General features: G+C 44.9%; 1 protein-coding gene across 1 annotated transcript in view; it reads left to right on the top strand.

Annotated features, from left to right (window-relative positions):
* Positions 1-15,937, top strand: part of CELF4 (CUGBP Elav-like family member 4) — a 673,141-nt gene that overhangs the window by 655,566 nt on the left and 1,638 nt on the right. The window contains exons 9-11 of the mRNA XM_052776636.1: positions 7,701-7,763; positions 10,018-10,098; positions 15,676-15,823. Coding sequence (XP_052632596.1) covers positions 7,701-7,763; positions 10,018-10,098; positions 15,676-15,823 — 292 coding nt within the window. The remainder of the gene's footprint in view (positions 1-7,700; positions 7,764-10,017; positions 10,099-15,675; positions 15,824-15,937) is intronic.

The following is a 15,937-nucleotide window of genomic DNA, read 5'->3' as shown; positions in this document are numbered from 1 at the left end:
AAGAGGTCCCCCCACTCCCCTTTGGTTACACTGTGGGTAAGTCTGGGCTAGCAAGACAGCAAGCTCCACTTCATACCCTATTTGGGGCCCAGCCCTCTCCAGTGAGGATTAGCTGTCTGAACAAATGGACAACCAAGCCTTTATGCCCACATGTTTCCAAGCCACTGCTGAGATTGGCAGTAAAGGTGTCCCCTACAGGTGAATTCCTGTGCTGTAGAAACTCATGTCTTAGCAACTGAACCGAGACCATCAAGTCATTTTCCTTGGCTCAACAAAAAGCTATCAGGCAGTAACCAATTTCACCCATTGCCAGCAGAGACAGGGTTCAAACTCCATCTGTAATTATTACCATTACCCAAGCTAATTTTATAGGGGAGGAGTTGCCGGCATGCTAATATGACAGCCTTATCTATTAGCTTGTCAATTAGCTAGCAGGGCTGCTGATCAGCAGGCTGCTGCTCTGGACCAGTGAGTCCAGGATCAGTCCTGATCACGACAGACACCATCCAGTGGCATTGGCAAGATCAGGGCTTCACTTGTGCAGGAAGAGAAAGGGACTGACTTCCCCCACCCCAGTGCCCACCCTGACATTTCAGTCCTGAAAGATGTCAGACAAGAAGAGTTTAGAGAGAAGGTCAATCAGGAGAACAGAAAAAGTCACCTGCCTGCACCTGTAGAAGGTCCACGATGAAAACCAAGCCCCACAGCTTTCAGTCAAGACATACACCGTGCCCTAGAAATGTACCTGGCTCAGTGGCCCCAAGGCTACGTTACTTACTACGGGAAATCTTTGGCTGTGTTCTGTTTGTCCACCCTAAATCTCTGGGTGAGAGCTTTCCCGTTCATATTTTGTATCAGCAGTTCCAAAACTGCAACAGTGACCACCTGAAACATCATTATGACTAGGAAGCATTTATTTGATCCATTTGTAACAATCTGCCACATGCCATAAACCACGCTTTACTGGTAAAATAAATAAGTGAAGGAATGCACTCATTAAAAATATAATAAAAAGTTGTCATCTTCAATCATAGTCTAAGCTACTTAAATGATGCCATGTACTTCCAACGATCATGCTGCATCCATAATGAATGAGGTTGTTTAAGGCAGTTGTGGGAGCCTTTCCAGAGCCAAAGTATTTTCTCCTCTGATCTGGAAGAAGGTGTAAATACAAATTAGGCTCTGTCCTGATGTTTTCAGAGGCACCTAAGTGAGTTAAGACCTTGAGCTTTATTTTTAAAGATGACTTAAACTAAGCTCCCCAAAAATATGGAGTTAGAGTGCCTTAATAGCTTTTAAAACCTGACCCTGACTTACATGTTTATGACCTTAGGCAAAGGGAGGGATGTCTGGTCCCAACTCTGCTGTTGAATTAGTTTGTCATCTTGGCCAGCCACCTCCACCTATCTGCATTTCTGAGTCTTCTGTGTCTTTCTTGCCTTGTCCACTGGAAGCTCTTCATTGCCAGACACGACTCCTATCATGTTTTTCACAGCACTCATCTCAGCAGGGGCCTGATCAGGGATGGGGATTGGAGGTGTGAGTATTAAGAAAATAATAAAGATAATCCTGATTTCCAGGAATGAACTATATGAATTTTATAGTAGGCCCATATGTTGTCCCAAACAAGCATGTACAATACCTGCGGATGCTACCAAAGGGGCTTTTCCAACTAAAAGGATGGAGCAGAGGGCACAAATGCACTGGATTTCTTGGCTCCTTTGACGTGTAGGGGAAGAGACAGTGGGACAACATGTCTTTGGCTGAGGGGTGTCCAGACCCTAAATGGTGAAATGAGACTATAAAACACAGGATGGGGCTCTGCTTTCTGCCAGATCAGCACTTTCTTTCTGTTATTGCAGTTGTTGTTGTGTCTGAATACCTAATTAATTACAACAGTAAACACTGGCTTCTTTAATCACAGCATCAGCTGTCCTAATCAATCTTAATAATATGGAATCTGTACTATGGCACCCATTAATTTCAATCTACATAAATTTGCTAAGACCTCTCACAAGCTTATTGTATGAAATGATATAATTATGCATATAGATTAGGACTGTAGAGAGTGATTTAAATTGGATTTAAGGAAAAGGTGAATAGAGCCCTCCCACTCAGTTATTTATTTATTTATTTTAATCCTGGTCTTCACATAGATTTTTTTATTATTATTATTTTATTTCCCCCCACTGACTGAACAGCGCTGCTTCTCTTTGATCGCCCTCCTCTCTATACACCCTCCAAGAGGTGATAGTGGCCAAGCTGCAGCTCCTGGGAGAGGTGTAAAATACCTCCAGGACAGTGAGAGGAATGAATAGATGGGGCAGAACACAAACCTGTGGATCTGAGTGATAACATGTTTTTGTAGAGCCGTGCAGGGAGCAGTGCTGCAAAATAAAGTGAAATAGATAGAATAAAGCGTGTCTGTCAGGCAATGCATAGGCAAACAGAAGCAGGGGTGAAGACAATATCATATAGGTGTTAGGTTTGCTGACTCCTTCCACCAAACTGAAATCCCAGGGTGTCTTAGGTGCCCAAAATGTGCCAGACCCTGCTTTTGCCTCTCACAAGCACTGGGTCACTCTGATTTCAGAGAGCAGATTTCCTTGGCTTTCTCTTACCCTGAGCTGGGACAGGGACACTGTCCCATACCCCCCTGAGGGGGATGGAGAGCCCCCTTTTGATGGCTCAGGTAGTAACCATCATCCTTTTTCCTCACCACCCCCACTGGCTTCAGTGCAGCTCCTCCTGATTTACACCCCTGACAATCACAGCAGACTCCAGCCCTCTGTCCCCTACAACCATTTTCACGTGGGGCACCCATATAACAACTCGTCTTGGCCAGACACTGTAGCTGGGTTAATGGCATCTCAGGAGGGATTCTTTATAGAACATCAGTTAAACCGATTTTATTTATTTTTAACAACGTGCTTCAATCTGCCACCTCTATCCTTTCATTCTCTGACAAAAGCTAAATGTCGGGCCTAACACTAGCTGAATGCCCCTTTAAAAAGTTGGATTGCAATCTAGAGATATATCAGTAGTAAGAAAGCTTCCTGGTGTTAAAGCACTGGTATTTCATGCTGACTTGGGAAATCATCCTTGGTTTTTGGCATCAGGCAGAGGATTTGGAAAGTGACATTAACGGATCTACTTTCTTTGAAGGACTTGGGAGTAATTTCTTGACTTCTGCCTGATGAATAAGTGCTGCCTTCGTTAAATTTATATTTATGCATATAGTAGGTCATTGGCTTTTTTATGTCTCCAGGTTTATGGAAGGTTATCTGCCATGGTCACCTTGTGGCATCTTGGCCAGTATTGTCTTGCAAAGAGACAATTGTATCTGAGCAGGATTTTTCCAGTGAAGATATGGAAATGATCAAATTAATATAGAGGCGATGTCCAGGCATAAGGCTCTTGCCCTGACCTGCCAAATGAAGTTACTATTAGCATCTGTTTTCACAGTACACCTTTAGTTTGCCCTGGCAAGGCCAGATCCTCAGCTTCTGCAAAGCAGCAAGGCTACCTGGACTTCAGCGGGGCTGATGTGCTTGATAGTTGTTCTCTGGCCTCTCAGGAGCCTCTCTGCTTCTTTGACTTCACCAGCTGATCCTCAGTTTGTACATTACATCACATTTAATCTCTTAAATGTTTGTATGTTGAATGTAAGAACTCCACGAGTCTGACCACAACAAAAGCTATTTCAAATGTAATCTATGGGCACATTTGCACAGATAGTCACCAGCACATCCAAGGTCTTTTGATGATATTACAACTTAGAGACATGCTAGTTCTGCTCCGAAAGCCCCCTTAAGATGCTTTATGATATCCATGTCCCTCATCTAGTGTCTCCTATATCCCTATAGCTCTTACTAGCTATTTACCTTCTGGGCCACAGTAGGCTTATACCCTGGCACAGACAGCATGCAGAGGAGCTGAGGTCTGTTCCCAGCCCCGCATGCCCATGATCAACTAATATTTGCAGTGAAAGAGAAGACTAGCCAGCTGGATGGGGAGAAAGGGTGGCTGAGACAGGGTAACTCTCCTACCTTAGCAGAGCATGATCTGTGTAAAGGCCACAGGGGTGCACACCCTATTAAGTTATGTGTATCTTATGGAGGAATAAAGCAACCTTCCCTCATGGTCTCCTTGTGCTGAGACACAGAAATGATTCATGTCTCCCCATCACTTTGAATTGTAGCACGTGCTGCGCTCCAGCCTACAGTCACACGTAACCCCTGGGGCAGGTTGGCTCTGGATCATGAGCCCCTCATACACCTGAGCCCTTGCTGAACTTCTCATGGGTCATTAGTATGTATGAAGGCAGTCACTTTACTGAACATGGCATGGCTACAACTTCCTCAAATGTCTAATCTGTGTCGAGATTTCTGGATCGGTACCAGCCATTGGCTTCATCCACACTACAGCTGGGAGTGAAGGCAGTTATGTCCTTCACTAGGTTTAATTCATCTGGCCAAGTGAGCAACAGCATGATGATATGCTCATGGCTGCCCAAGCTACCTTGGCTTCATGCTGGGGTACCCAGCTGGCCCTGGAGTCTGTGTCCCTGCATCTTCATAGGCCGTGTTGGCCAGCATGGACCCATCCACTGTACTGAAGTCACATCTTCATTTGCTGAGTAAACACACTCTTCGAGCTAAGGAGGATGAGTTCTTCAGTGAGCAAAGGTCATCACTTTTGTTTTTAAGAGCTGTCTAGTTAAATTCCTGCAGGTGGTGACTTACCACAACTGTTTTTCCCAAACAGCCAAGGTAGGGTATGAGACTACAAGTAAAACACAGAGCCCCAAGCCAGGGGTTGCTGCCTTCCCATGCTGTCTAGTCCTACAGCCCAGGGATGCTTTCAACTCGCTCCTTTTCAAGGGCATCCAGGGATGTTTGGCTCAGCATTAGGGTGCTGTGTGTTAGACCAGCCACCTTACATCTTCTTTACATATGCGTAAGTGATTCCCAGCTTCGAGCAAAGCTGACTGAAACCAGGCGAGAGTCTTTCCACTGGCTTTCATGTACTGTGAGCCAGGAGGAAACTCCCTGCATGATCTGGGGCACAAGGCAGCCTCCTGAGAAAGAAACACCTGGTTAGATCCTACCCTTGCTGAAAAGTCATTAAGACTCAGGAAAATAATGAACTAAAAGTTTTGTGTGGGAGGGAAAAAGGCTGCATTTAAAGGTCTGTTGTCCCAAACGCTTTAAATAAAGCATTTGTCCACTTTTAATATTTCATCTTAAAGGTGAACCATGATTTTCAGTGTATATTTCCTAAGCAGAATGGCTTAGTTGCAATGGGCAGAGTAATGGCTCCAAAGGCAGGCAAGATGTCCACAGATAGGGTAAGGAGAGCAGCTCTGCAGTGAGCCAGGTGGTCCCGTTCAGGACAGAGACTCAGCTATAGCTGGGAGAGTGGGCAGCTCCCGTGTGTGCTCAGCTAAGGCAAGGAATAAAGGAAAGGGCCACAGTCAGACAGGTACTGCTCAGTGACTTCTTCCATATCAACGAAGAGGTAGTCATTGTTAATTGTCAGCATGTCAGCGAGAGAACTAGCATGCCTGAGTCCAGCCTCAGCTGGAGAGGAAGGAAATGCTGTGAGTGTATCTCCTGAGCAGCGGAGACAATTTCTTCTTCTAACTCTATAAACAGATGAGTGCAACCAAGGAAGGGCAGTTGCCTTTGGGGCAGACATGATGCATCATCTCCTTTACTGCAGACTGCAAAACCATAGTTGTCTTATAAAGATTTCTCCCTTTACCATATGTCCCCTCACCTTCCTCAGGAGATATCTTCTACCTGACAGGACTTGGTCATTTTGGGGGGTCCAAGTTATTATGATCCATTCTCCTAAAGGGGCACTGGAACTGGAGTATCAGTCAACCTTTCACAGCTAGTTTTCTTCTGGAGCAATATGCTCAACATTCTGGTTTTAGAGGAAAACAGTTTTGAGCAGAGGTTAAAAATAATAGTTTAGTTGCTTCCTTCTTCAAGAAGGCAGGAATAAGTGGAAACAGTTTTTATATTTTCTAAGCATTTCCTCTGGTTTCCTGAGCATCTACTCTTTAAAAATATAGCTTTGCATATCTACTGTGCCTTCCACTGATCTCCCACAGGTTTTAACATATTCTCATCACACCCATTTTTCAAGGGGTGAAAATCCTTACAGTAGGGCAGTGCTTTCCCATTTCACATATACACATATTGAGGGACCTGCCAAAAGTCAGCTAGGAAATCAACCAAACAAATTCCAACCTAAGACTGCAATCCCACTTATTTATTCCTGTGACAACCCCATCCTCAAAGTCCTTGTGATCCAGTAATGCCCATAATGAACAGGAACCTCCAAGCCTTAGCCAGCTAATTGGGTTTGTCCCCTCAAAGTTTGGTCTTCTCACCATTCCTCCTTGTATTTTGGGAGGAAAGTGCAAGACCTTGCAAGCTTCCATCATGATCAATGGTGATCTTTGAAGTTAAGGTTCAAGCTGGTATTTGTATCTGTAAGAAAACACTTTGTCCATGTTCCTTGGGTCCGTAACACTCACGTTTGCCAACATACCCCACACTTTGGCATACAGTCAATGTCTCTCCTTGGATAGGTTAATGGAACCGGATTTCCTTCCAAGAGGCCCACGCCTTTGCAGCCTCCAAGCCCTTGCCTCCAGCAACACCTCTGTGCTTGTAGGAAGGAAGAAGGTAGAATGGAGGGGGGGAAAGTGGCAGCTCCCTGAGGGATCATCCTACAAGTAAGAAGCTGGAGGTACTGTGCAAATGTAGAAATGTGCAGCACCAATAAATACAAATTAAACTCATAACAAGAAGTGAAAGATTAGAGCCAAGGTGACATTTGGACTGGAGGTTCAGCCAAGCTTTCTTTAAATTTTTTATTGCTGCAGATAAAGAAAGAGCTTATCCAACATGTTTCTCTCTTTATCTCTCCCTATCAACCAAAGGGGAAAAAGAAAAAAATGTAACTATCTTTGGTTGTATTTGAGCTAGACTTCAAAGTTCACACAAATAAGCAGTTTTAGGGGAGGAATGCACACTTGTAAAGAGAGAAAATGCACTTTGAAGCCAGCAAGGGACTGCATGCCTTACGCAGAGAGTCACAGCATCCTCCCTGGAGCAGACAAGTAGTGTCCCCCTCCCCTCCAAGCAGCATCTCCTCTCTCACAAGGGGCTGCCTGGCAGCAACACAGTCCTTAGAAGGGATGTCAGTATGGCAGGAGCCACTGCTTTGTTCTCTTCTCCTTCCTCCTGCCATGCCCCTGTTGTTTTCTGCTCTGACTGAAAGTTTCATGCGACTGTAGCTGTCATTCATTGAGAGCTGAGTTTGCACAGCACTTAGCACAGTGTCAGTCCTGGCTTAAGATGAGGGCTCTTTGGGGTTCATTACTGCAATGCCAAAAATCTGCATGATCAGAGGTGGGCTTCATAATTTAAGCTTGGGAAAAGAGGGGAAAGATTTGTTTGCCCTCTGCTCCAAAGTCTCACAGGGTGACGGCTGGGGGACAGAGCCCTCCTGGCCATCATGGGGGCTCTGTGCAATCCTGTTTGTAGGGTGAGCAAGATGATTCTCTTCTGGGACCTTCAACCCCTGGGTCTGTCTCATACAACATATTGATGAGGGAAGAGAAAGGGAGAGTGCCTGTCATGTTTTAACCTCTTCATTCCTTTTCTCTCGTGTCTCCACAGCACAGAGCCCCACTGCAGCAGACCCCTTGCAGCAAGCTTACGCTGGAGTGCAGCAGTATGCAGGTCGTTAGTATTAACACTTTCTCCCAATAAGCCTTTCTCTTCTCTAAAGCCTTTAATCTCTGAACACACCTGAGGAGCTGGGGGGAAGGGAGGTGTTTGCTGATACAGGGGCAAGCTGGGGGGGCCACAGACTCTTAGCTTAAATTTGCACTTCTTGTGAAAACAAACATAAGCCCAGGGTCTTCTCTCCCTAAGGAGGTGTCGTGGTTTAACCCCAGCCAGCAACTAAGCACCACGCAGCCGCTCACTCACTCCCCCCCACCCAGTGGGATGGGGGAGAAAATCGGGAAAAGAAGCAAAACTCGTGGGTTGAAATAAGAATGGTTTAATAGAATAGAAAAGAAGAAACTAATAATGATAATGATAACACTAATAAAATGACAACAGTAATAATGAAAGGATTGGAATGTACAAATGATGTGCAGTGCAATTGCTCACCACCCGCCGACCAACACCCAGCTAGTCCCCCAGCGGCGATCCCCAGCCCCCACTCCCCCCAGTTCCTATACTAGATGTGATGTCACATGGTATGGAATACCCCATTGGCCAGTTTGGGTCAGGTGCCCTGGCTGTGTCCTGTGCCAACTTCTTGTGCCCCTCCAGCTTTCTCGCTGGCTGGGCATGAGAAGCTGAAGAATCCTTGACTTTAGACTAAACACAACTTGGCAACAACTGAAAACATCAGTGTGTTATCAACATTCTTTGCATACTGAACTCAAAACATAGCACTGTACCAGCTACTAGGAAGACAATTAACTCTATCCCAGCTGAAACCAGGACAGGAGGCAATCTCCTCCCTTTCCCAGGGAAAGGCTCCCACTGATCTCTACCTTGGTGCAGTTTCATTGGCAGGACCAGGTCCAGTCTGCTTAGCACAGTGCACAAGTACAAAATCAGGCCACAGATTTGGAGGCCACTTTCTATAACAGGTCTCCTGAGTGCTGCAGCAAGGAGGGGAGATGGGCAACCAGACCCTGCAGAGCCACTGCTGCTGTGTCTGGCAGGGTATGGTATGTCTGCACATACCCTGATTTTAGGGTATGTCTACACTGGCCATAGCCCATCTAGTTAGTTTGAGGCTTGCTTAGGAGCTATGCAGACATACTCCTGGCTTCCCAGCAGCTTTCTCCACGGCTCCCAATGGGTCAGCCTCCACTCACGTCACCCTGTATGCTGAGCAGCTCCTTTGCAGTTGAGGGACTGACACCAGCCAAAGTGACCTGGTACAGACCATGACCCCACTGTGTTCAGCCTCCCCTTATGAGGTATTCATGGCCAAAGCTGCGAGGAAGCTGCCACCCCAAACTCATTATTTCCTGTGGTAACTGGAGCAATCACAGGCTCCCACTGAGGAATGGCTATTATCTCATGTCAGTGCTGTATCTGGAAACTTAATTTAATTCTCCATGTAGGGCTTCATTTGCCAGTGTTTTAGTTGTTGTCATTTATTGCTTGTGAGGTTTGATAGATGGGAAGCAGCTCAACCCTTTGAGCTCTTAATTAATCCCTTTGAACACACATGGCCCCTATCCCCCTCTCTCTGGGCTCACAGGCAACCCATACTCTGTATTTTTAGCAGCAAGGCATATCATCTACCATCTGTGGTACTGAATGGCTCCCCTTGTCTGCTTGGTGGGGGAGCTGAGGTGGGGAAAATTGTTTAATTGCTGCACACTGCTTCCACTGTGTTTGTGTAAGAGAGGAGAGGAAGTCTCTATGGACATGAACGAAAATGTGTATCCAAGAGTGTATGTGCAACTGTGCCTGTACAGTGTGTGGGCATACGAAGGTTAGAGTAAGGAAGGAAACACGTGTGAACTGTTTTTATGAACATGTGAGTTAATCAGGGTGCAAGAGAGATTATACAGGGAAATGTGTGCATGCGCTCTGCGCGTGGCTGTCAGCATGGGCATCAACGCACTGAGCTTGTGAATGAATGTGTTTGTGGCACCATCTGGGATAGTTACGCATCTCTGCTGGGAGAGCTCTCAGCAGAGACCCCCATTTACACCACGTGGCTGTCCCCGGTGTTACTGCTGATGAAGCTGAAGGGAGGGTGAGTGCTCAGGGCCATGTGGCACCTCCTGGAGCATGACTGTGGTGCTTATGCCACATCTCAGGCTGCACGAGATGGCCCTTCACAAAGCCAAAATGCAGGGGGAAAGCCCACCTCTAGCATGGTATGATGGTTTGGAGTGAAAGGTCCTTGCTTCCCAGCACTGAAATCTGTCCTTCCTTCTTCTCTCTGCTATAGCTGCTTATCCTGCTGCTTATGGTCAGATTAGCCAAGCGTTCCCACAGCCACCTCCCATGATCCCACAGCAACAGAGAGAAGGTGAGTAAATGGGCTGTCCTCATTTCTGGCCCCAGCATACCATCCCCCCACATTGGTTCCCCTTATCATACACCTAGAGATTATCCATTAAACACCCAATTGCTTTGCATGCTTGGTCCACTGAGTCTTCTCCATTTCCACGTGTGGCACGGCATCATTGGCACTAACAGTAGTATGCAGGAACATCCTCATGGGAAATCGCTGCTGAGATCTCCTCAGTCCCCAGGGAGGGGAGCATGGTGGTGTGCATGGCCCATGGAAAGACCTGCTAGCAACATAGGCAATAATGGCCAGTGTGGGGGGTCTGTGTTCGAGACAAGCAACAAAAATGTGGATAAAAATGCAATTTAATTGGAATAAAGAATTTAATAGGAAACAAAGAACTGGTGGCCCTTCATTAGAAGCCAGTAACATGATTTCAGGCACCTGCTATTTAGAGAAAGAGGACCTGCTATTTAGAGCAGCTGATCTAGTCCTTTCAGCCTCCTTTGATAATCTGGAAACAGAAATCAGCCCTTTTAGAGCACAATCTTTATATCAGAATGAGATGAATCATGTAGTAAAAGTACCTATTTCTTTACATTGACTATGAGAGGAGCCTAGATTATCTAGTCCACAGGACTAGATGACTTCACTGGAGACATGAAAAGTAAGGAGAGGTGAATCTCCCACTATTGCATGTAAATGTTTTGGGAGGTAACCATGCCATGTAATGTTCCCTTTACAGTCAGTGGGGAGTAGTGGGATCCTCAGAGGGAACCCACTCAGGTAGTCCCAATTGTCCTCCAGGGAGTCCACTGCTGCCTTTTGACAAGAAAAGGGAACTCCTTGCCTAAGTGAGGCATTTAAATCAGGTGCTTCAGCTTAGTGTAGAGATCCTCTTTTTAAATAATTACATTTCAACTTTTATCCTCTATTAGATCACTAACTCAGATATATTCTATTTTATACGTGTTATTTTATATATAATGACATTTAATATTTTAATATACTGTAACAGTCAGAATGAAATTAATCAAGATTACACTATCAAACAAAGACATTCTGATGGCCTAGAACTACTTTGGGGGAGAAATCTCATTTTTTAAGAAAATTAAGAATGTCACATTTCGATCTAATTTGGAATTATTTTTTCCCCAATGTCAGAATTTCCTGGGGAACACAACTTCCAGCTCCTGATTAGCTCTAGTACATGTCCCTGCTGTGAGAACAGATGCACAGACCTAACATATCATTACAGAGATGTTTCCCCTGTGCTGAAGGACTTTGCTTTTTATTACTTACTGGGGCTAGATTAAGCACAGGACAAAATAGTGAGCAGATCATTGCTCAGCATAGCATTGTGCCAGGAACCATCAGAAGCAAGGGGTAGCTGTTGTGCACACTTTGAAGACCCACTGCCCAAAGACCCGTGTTCACAAGGCATGACATGTCTCTGTGGGTTGAGGATGAGTGTCACCCAGTGGACAAGTTATCTCATAACTCCTCGCTCCTTCCTGTAAGCAGGTAGCATTGAGGATGGTTGGGGGCCACATATACGAGATGAACCACCAGTCCAATGCAGGTTGCTGTTCCCAGCGTCCTCCATTTTCCTGCAGTGTTTAGATGCTGTGCCTTTCTCTGCTGCTTGCTATAGGGAGAATGTCTAAGGCATGACACTCCCTTTTAGCAGAAGGTCAAGACCTTTAAACATCTCTAACCTTTAACAGGAAAACACAGCAAGAGGGAACTCTAATAACAATAACACTCAGTGCTGAGAAGAGTACTTTATATTCGCAAGAATGAGGACAAAGATTGATTCGTTAATGAACCAGCCCTACCACAACAATAACATTGATGATCACATTGTTAATAACAATGCTAACTCTCTGCTCCTGGATCCCAGTTAGATAACAAGCCCAGAGCTGCTTGGCTACTGCAATGTTCCTGGAGAGATTAGTCATTAATTCCACATGAGCGCTGAGGCTGCCGGCAGCTGATGGGGTGGATAGGGTGGAACAGATCCAAAATGATCAAAACTAGAGATGAAGTCTTGATTCAGGCCACGTCAACCAGGCAAAACTTGGGGGTAACTTTAAATTTGGGTGGTATTACTCATCTTGACATAGTTTCTGAAACTCAGAAGTACACTTAGATATTAAAATAAAGTGGTGCAGGCTTGTGACTCTCATCTGCCCTGTGCTCAAACATGCTGGGGACTCAATAGCAAGCAGATGCAGATGAGGCAATGAAATTCCAGCCTCTGAGTATTTGCTGTAGAGGTTAAGTGTGCAGCTGACCAAAGGGCTGCAGGCTAACTTCATACAACCTTACGGGACAGCCCAGTTTTAATTACTGTTGGAAGACCCATCTAGTCATAGCCTTTCCTTATGACACTGATTCCCAGTGTTTGAGATGCAATGATAGCTAGCTGATGTCAGCACAGGTATATGGATTTTACTCATGTTGACAGTGGACACCCAGGGATAGGTTGGGTCTGCAGCTGTCCCCATGCTAAAAAACTAACAATGAGCTGTAGGGTGAGGAGCACAGGCAGAACAATGGTTTAACAGCTCAGGTCCAACCAAGCCAAATCAATATGGACCCACCACAGACTTTTCTACCATGTCCTTCTGTGTCCTCAATCATGGGTTTTTCTATTATCCAGCATGGTTTGCCTGTTATTTACAGACTAGTTATAAACTGTGCGTTCTTTATAACTTTTCTTTCCTTTTTGTCTGAATCAAGCCTATCTGTGCTTCTTGTGTATCAATGAACAGAAATATCTATAACTTAAAGCCATAAAACCAAGAGCCATGGTAGATGTCAGGGTAGAAATGAACCTTGATTCTCTTCTCATAATGTGTCATGAGGGTTAGATTTCAAGCTGACTTACAGCCCTTTTGAAAACAAAGTGTGGGGTAAATAATTTTAGTACTGTATTGAACCCTGAACTGCCAAGTATACTGATCTCCGATAATACATTAACTCAGTCCAAAACAAGACCTTTCGCTCCAACAAGACAGTTGGAGTCTTCACTAAGTTTTTGCCATACCAGTTGTGATCTTCCTCTTGCTCCAGTGATCCTGACCGAGTCCTTTAAAACTCATTGCATGTGTGCACTAAGTAACTTAGCTCTTCATAGCATTCTGAGCTGAACAACTCATGCCTTTTTCACATCCTCCCTGGTCTCTTCCTCTTGGTCTCTGAGCAGTGTGAGGCAAAGCTGATTTCAAGGTGAACTAAGGGTTGTTCTTTCCTTGAGCCGAACTTCTAAACCTGGTATAGATGAAGTTGTGTGTCTCCTGGTCTGCCTTATGCCTTAGTAGGTGTTTCTCAGCACACACAGGCAGAATCCCTACTCATGCACAATACATCCAATACCCCAGGAAATGCAGCTGGTATTTTTGAAAGAATTTGCCAGTTTTACAGAGCAAACTGCTGGCTCTGATGTCAGTGGGAATTTTGCCACTACTTGCAGCAAAGCCAAGATTTTACACATTCCATTATAATGTGGATCTCAAATCCCACAGCAGAAGTGCTCTGGGGCGTGTTCAGATGAAGGAATGAATTTTCCCTGCTATTCTGGACCGTGGTCTTCTAGGCAGAATTTTCTCAATTCGAACAGACACCTAAGGGGGGGTCGGTGTTTGTTTAACACTTTCAGACTGCTTCATATCTAGTTTATCATGCCAATAACTCCATATTGTGTGGAAATGAACTGCAGCAAGGACTGGAGAAGGGATAGTTGCTCAGTGAGGAGACTAAGGAAGAGGCAGACAGGAGGTGGGGGGGAAGATGGAAAAGCTTGGCATGAAATAGGGGAGCATGATTGTGGGCCACAGAGGTTCAAAAGTAATTTAGCTAAGCAGATGACCGGGTGCCTAATTTAAATAAATGCCTTTATGCCACCGTACCACTATCCCCCCCATTTGGAAGAAACCTTGTTACCATCCTCATGACCTTTAGGAAATGTACAAGATGCAAAGGATCAGCTGTTCCTTCGTGACAGTCCTTTTAGCAAAATAGTGGGGAAAATTGTGCTTAGCAAATACTCATTACAGCTTCATTTTCCATTAATACAAAAGGAAATGTGGAGAGCCTGTGACTTCAATCACACTGAGGCCCAGGAATTTTAATGAGCTTTAAATGGGCATCTGTCAGAATCCCGAGTTCACTTCTCCTGCCAGCTGGGGGGGGGATGAGTAATGGCTAATAAAAGGTGGGAGCATCTAGGCAAACTCCTCTCCCTAACAGGAAAGGCAAAGTTGTAATTTGCTGTGTTATGACACTGTAATTATGCTGTGATGAAGAAAATGAGAGCATTCAAAAAACTCAACAAAACCTTTCCTTCCCCACACTGTGCCCCAGATGTAAATGGGGGAAAGTTGGCTGAGTCAGGTCACAGGGTTGTAGGCACATGGGCTGGTGGTGGAACCCTCCTTTCCTCTGTCCTCTTACCAGTGCAGCAAGGAGCATGCACTGTATCCCCTTCATCTCGACCCCTCCCTGAGCAAAGCAGAGCTGGAGATACCTGTCGAGGTCAGTGCAGAGCTGGGCATCAGCTGGAAGCACCTTTGGAAATAAGACCATGAAAAAAACCAATCCCCAATGCCTCCTCAAACTATAGAGTTTTCTGCTAGTGAACGCTGCAAGGGGTTTAAATGGTTATTTTTTTCAACAAAACCACTTGGACACACCTGTTCCCTTTTGACTTTTGCTCAAGAACAGCATGCTTAAAAATAAAAGTCACATTGAAAAGTTTCATTCTAGGCTATTTGACCAGAGGCAGATTCTCCCTCTTCTGCCCCAAAATGCAATTTCAACAGAACATTTTCTGAGGCTCTCTAACAAAACTGCATATTCCAACTAATGACTCCTCTCTGGATATTTTTTCCAAGCACCCTCTGAAGTCTGTAAGAGCATATATGTTACAAGACTGAGGCAAAAAAGGCAATTTCTCTCGTCTAGTAATTTGGATTTAAATCCATCTGTAATCTCTCTTGCAGAACCCTCTAGAATGGAGGACATGGCCAAACTGTCCAAATTTGGGTGCATCTTCAGGTTGAGTTGAGCTGTGGGGTTGAATGTAAAATTCTACAAAACAAAATAAGCCTGTGGGTTTGTGCATATCTTTCTACTTGTTATCACAGTCCTCACACAGATACAAGAAGAATAATGAAACTTCTGCATGCAGATACTGAGAAGAGGCAAGGGTTCGTGTGGGTCACCCAAAACTCTGCAGGTTAAATGAGATTATGAGGAACAAACAAAAACTATGAACAGCATTCTTTCATTCTTTTTGTTCTTATTCCTCCATTCTGTCTTTCCATGGCCACATGTGCTGCTGCATTCCTCTGTCTCTAGATTTTTATCCTGGTGTCTGTCCTGGGAAGGTTAATGAAGTTAGTATAGCGTCTATGTGAGTTTCTGAGTTCCTGGTCTTCTGCTTTGCCCGTTCCTCTGAGAGTCTACAGACTGCTTCCTAGAGGTGACCCCTCACCAGTCAGAGAGAGGGGATGGCAAAGTAGATCTCCACCATGTGCTTTCTCATATCCTATTTCTCTCCATTCATGGGTCTTCTTTTTCTCTTGATAGGACCAGAGGGCTGTAACCTGTTTATCTACCATCTGCCCCAGGAGTTTGGGGATGCTGAGCTGATGCAGATGTTCCTGCCTTTCGGTAATGTCATCTCCTCGAAAGTGTTTGTGGATCGGGCGACAAACCAAAGTAAATGCTTTGGTGGGTAAAGATAACAAAACAATTAGATTCATCCAGGAAAGGGCTTTCTCTGAATACTTTACCTTTCAAACTGCTTTCTTTCTGCTTAAGCTTTATGATTTCTCTCAATTTACTCCCC

The sequence above is a fragment of the Harpia harpyja genome, chromosome Z (assembly GCF_026419915.1).
Source record: "Harpia harpyja isolate bHarHar1 chromosome Z, bHarHar1 primary haplotype, whole genome shotgun sequence".
Lineage (NCBI taxonomy): Eukaryota > Metazoa > Chordata > Aves > Accipitriformes > Accipitridae > Harpia > Harpia harpyja.
The sequence above is the reverse complement of the archived record's forward strand: the minus strand, read 5'-3'. Positions and strand labels throughout refer to the sequence as shown.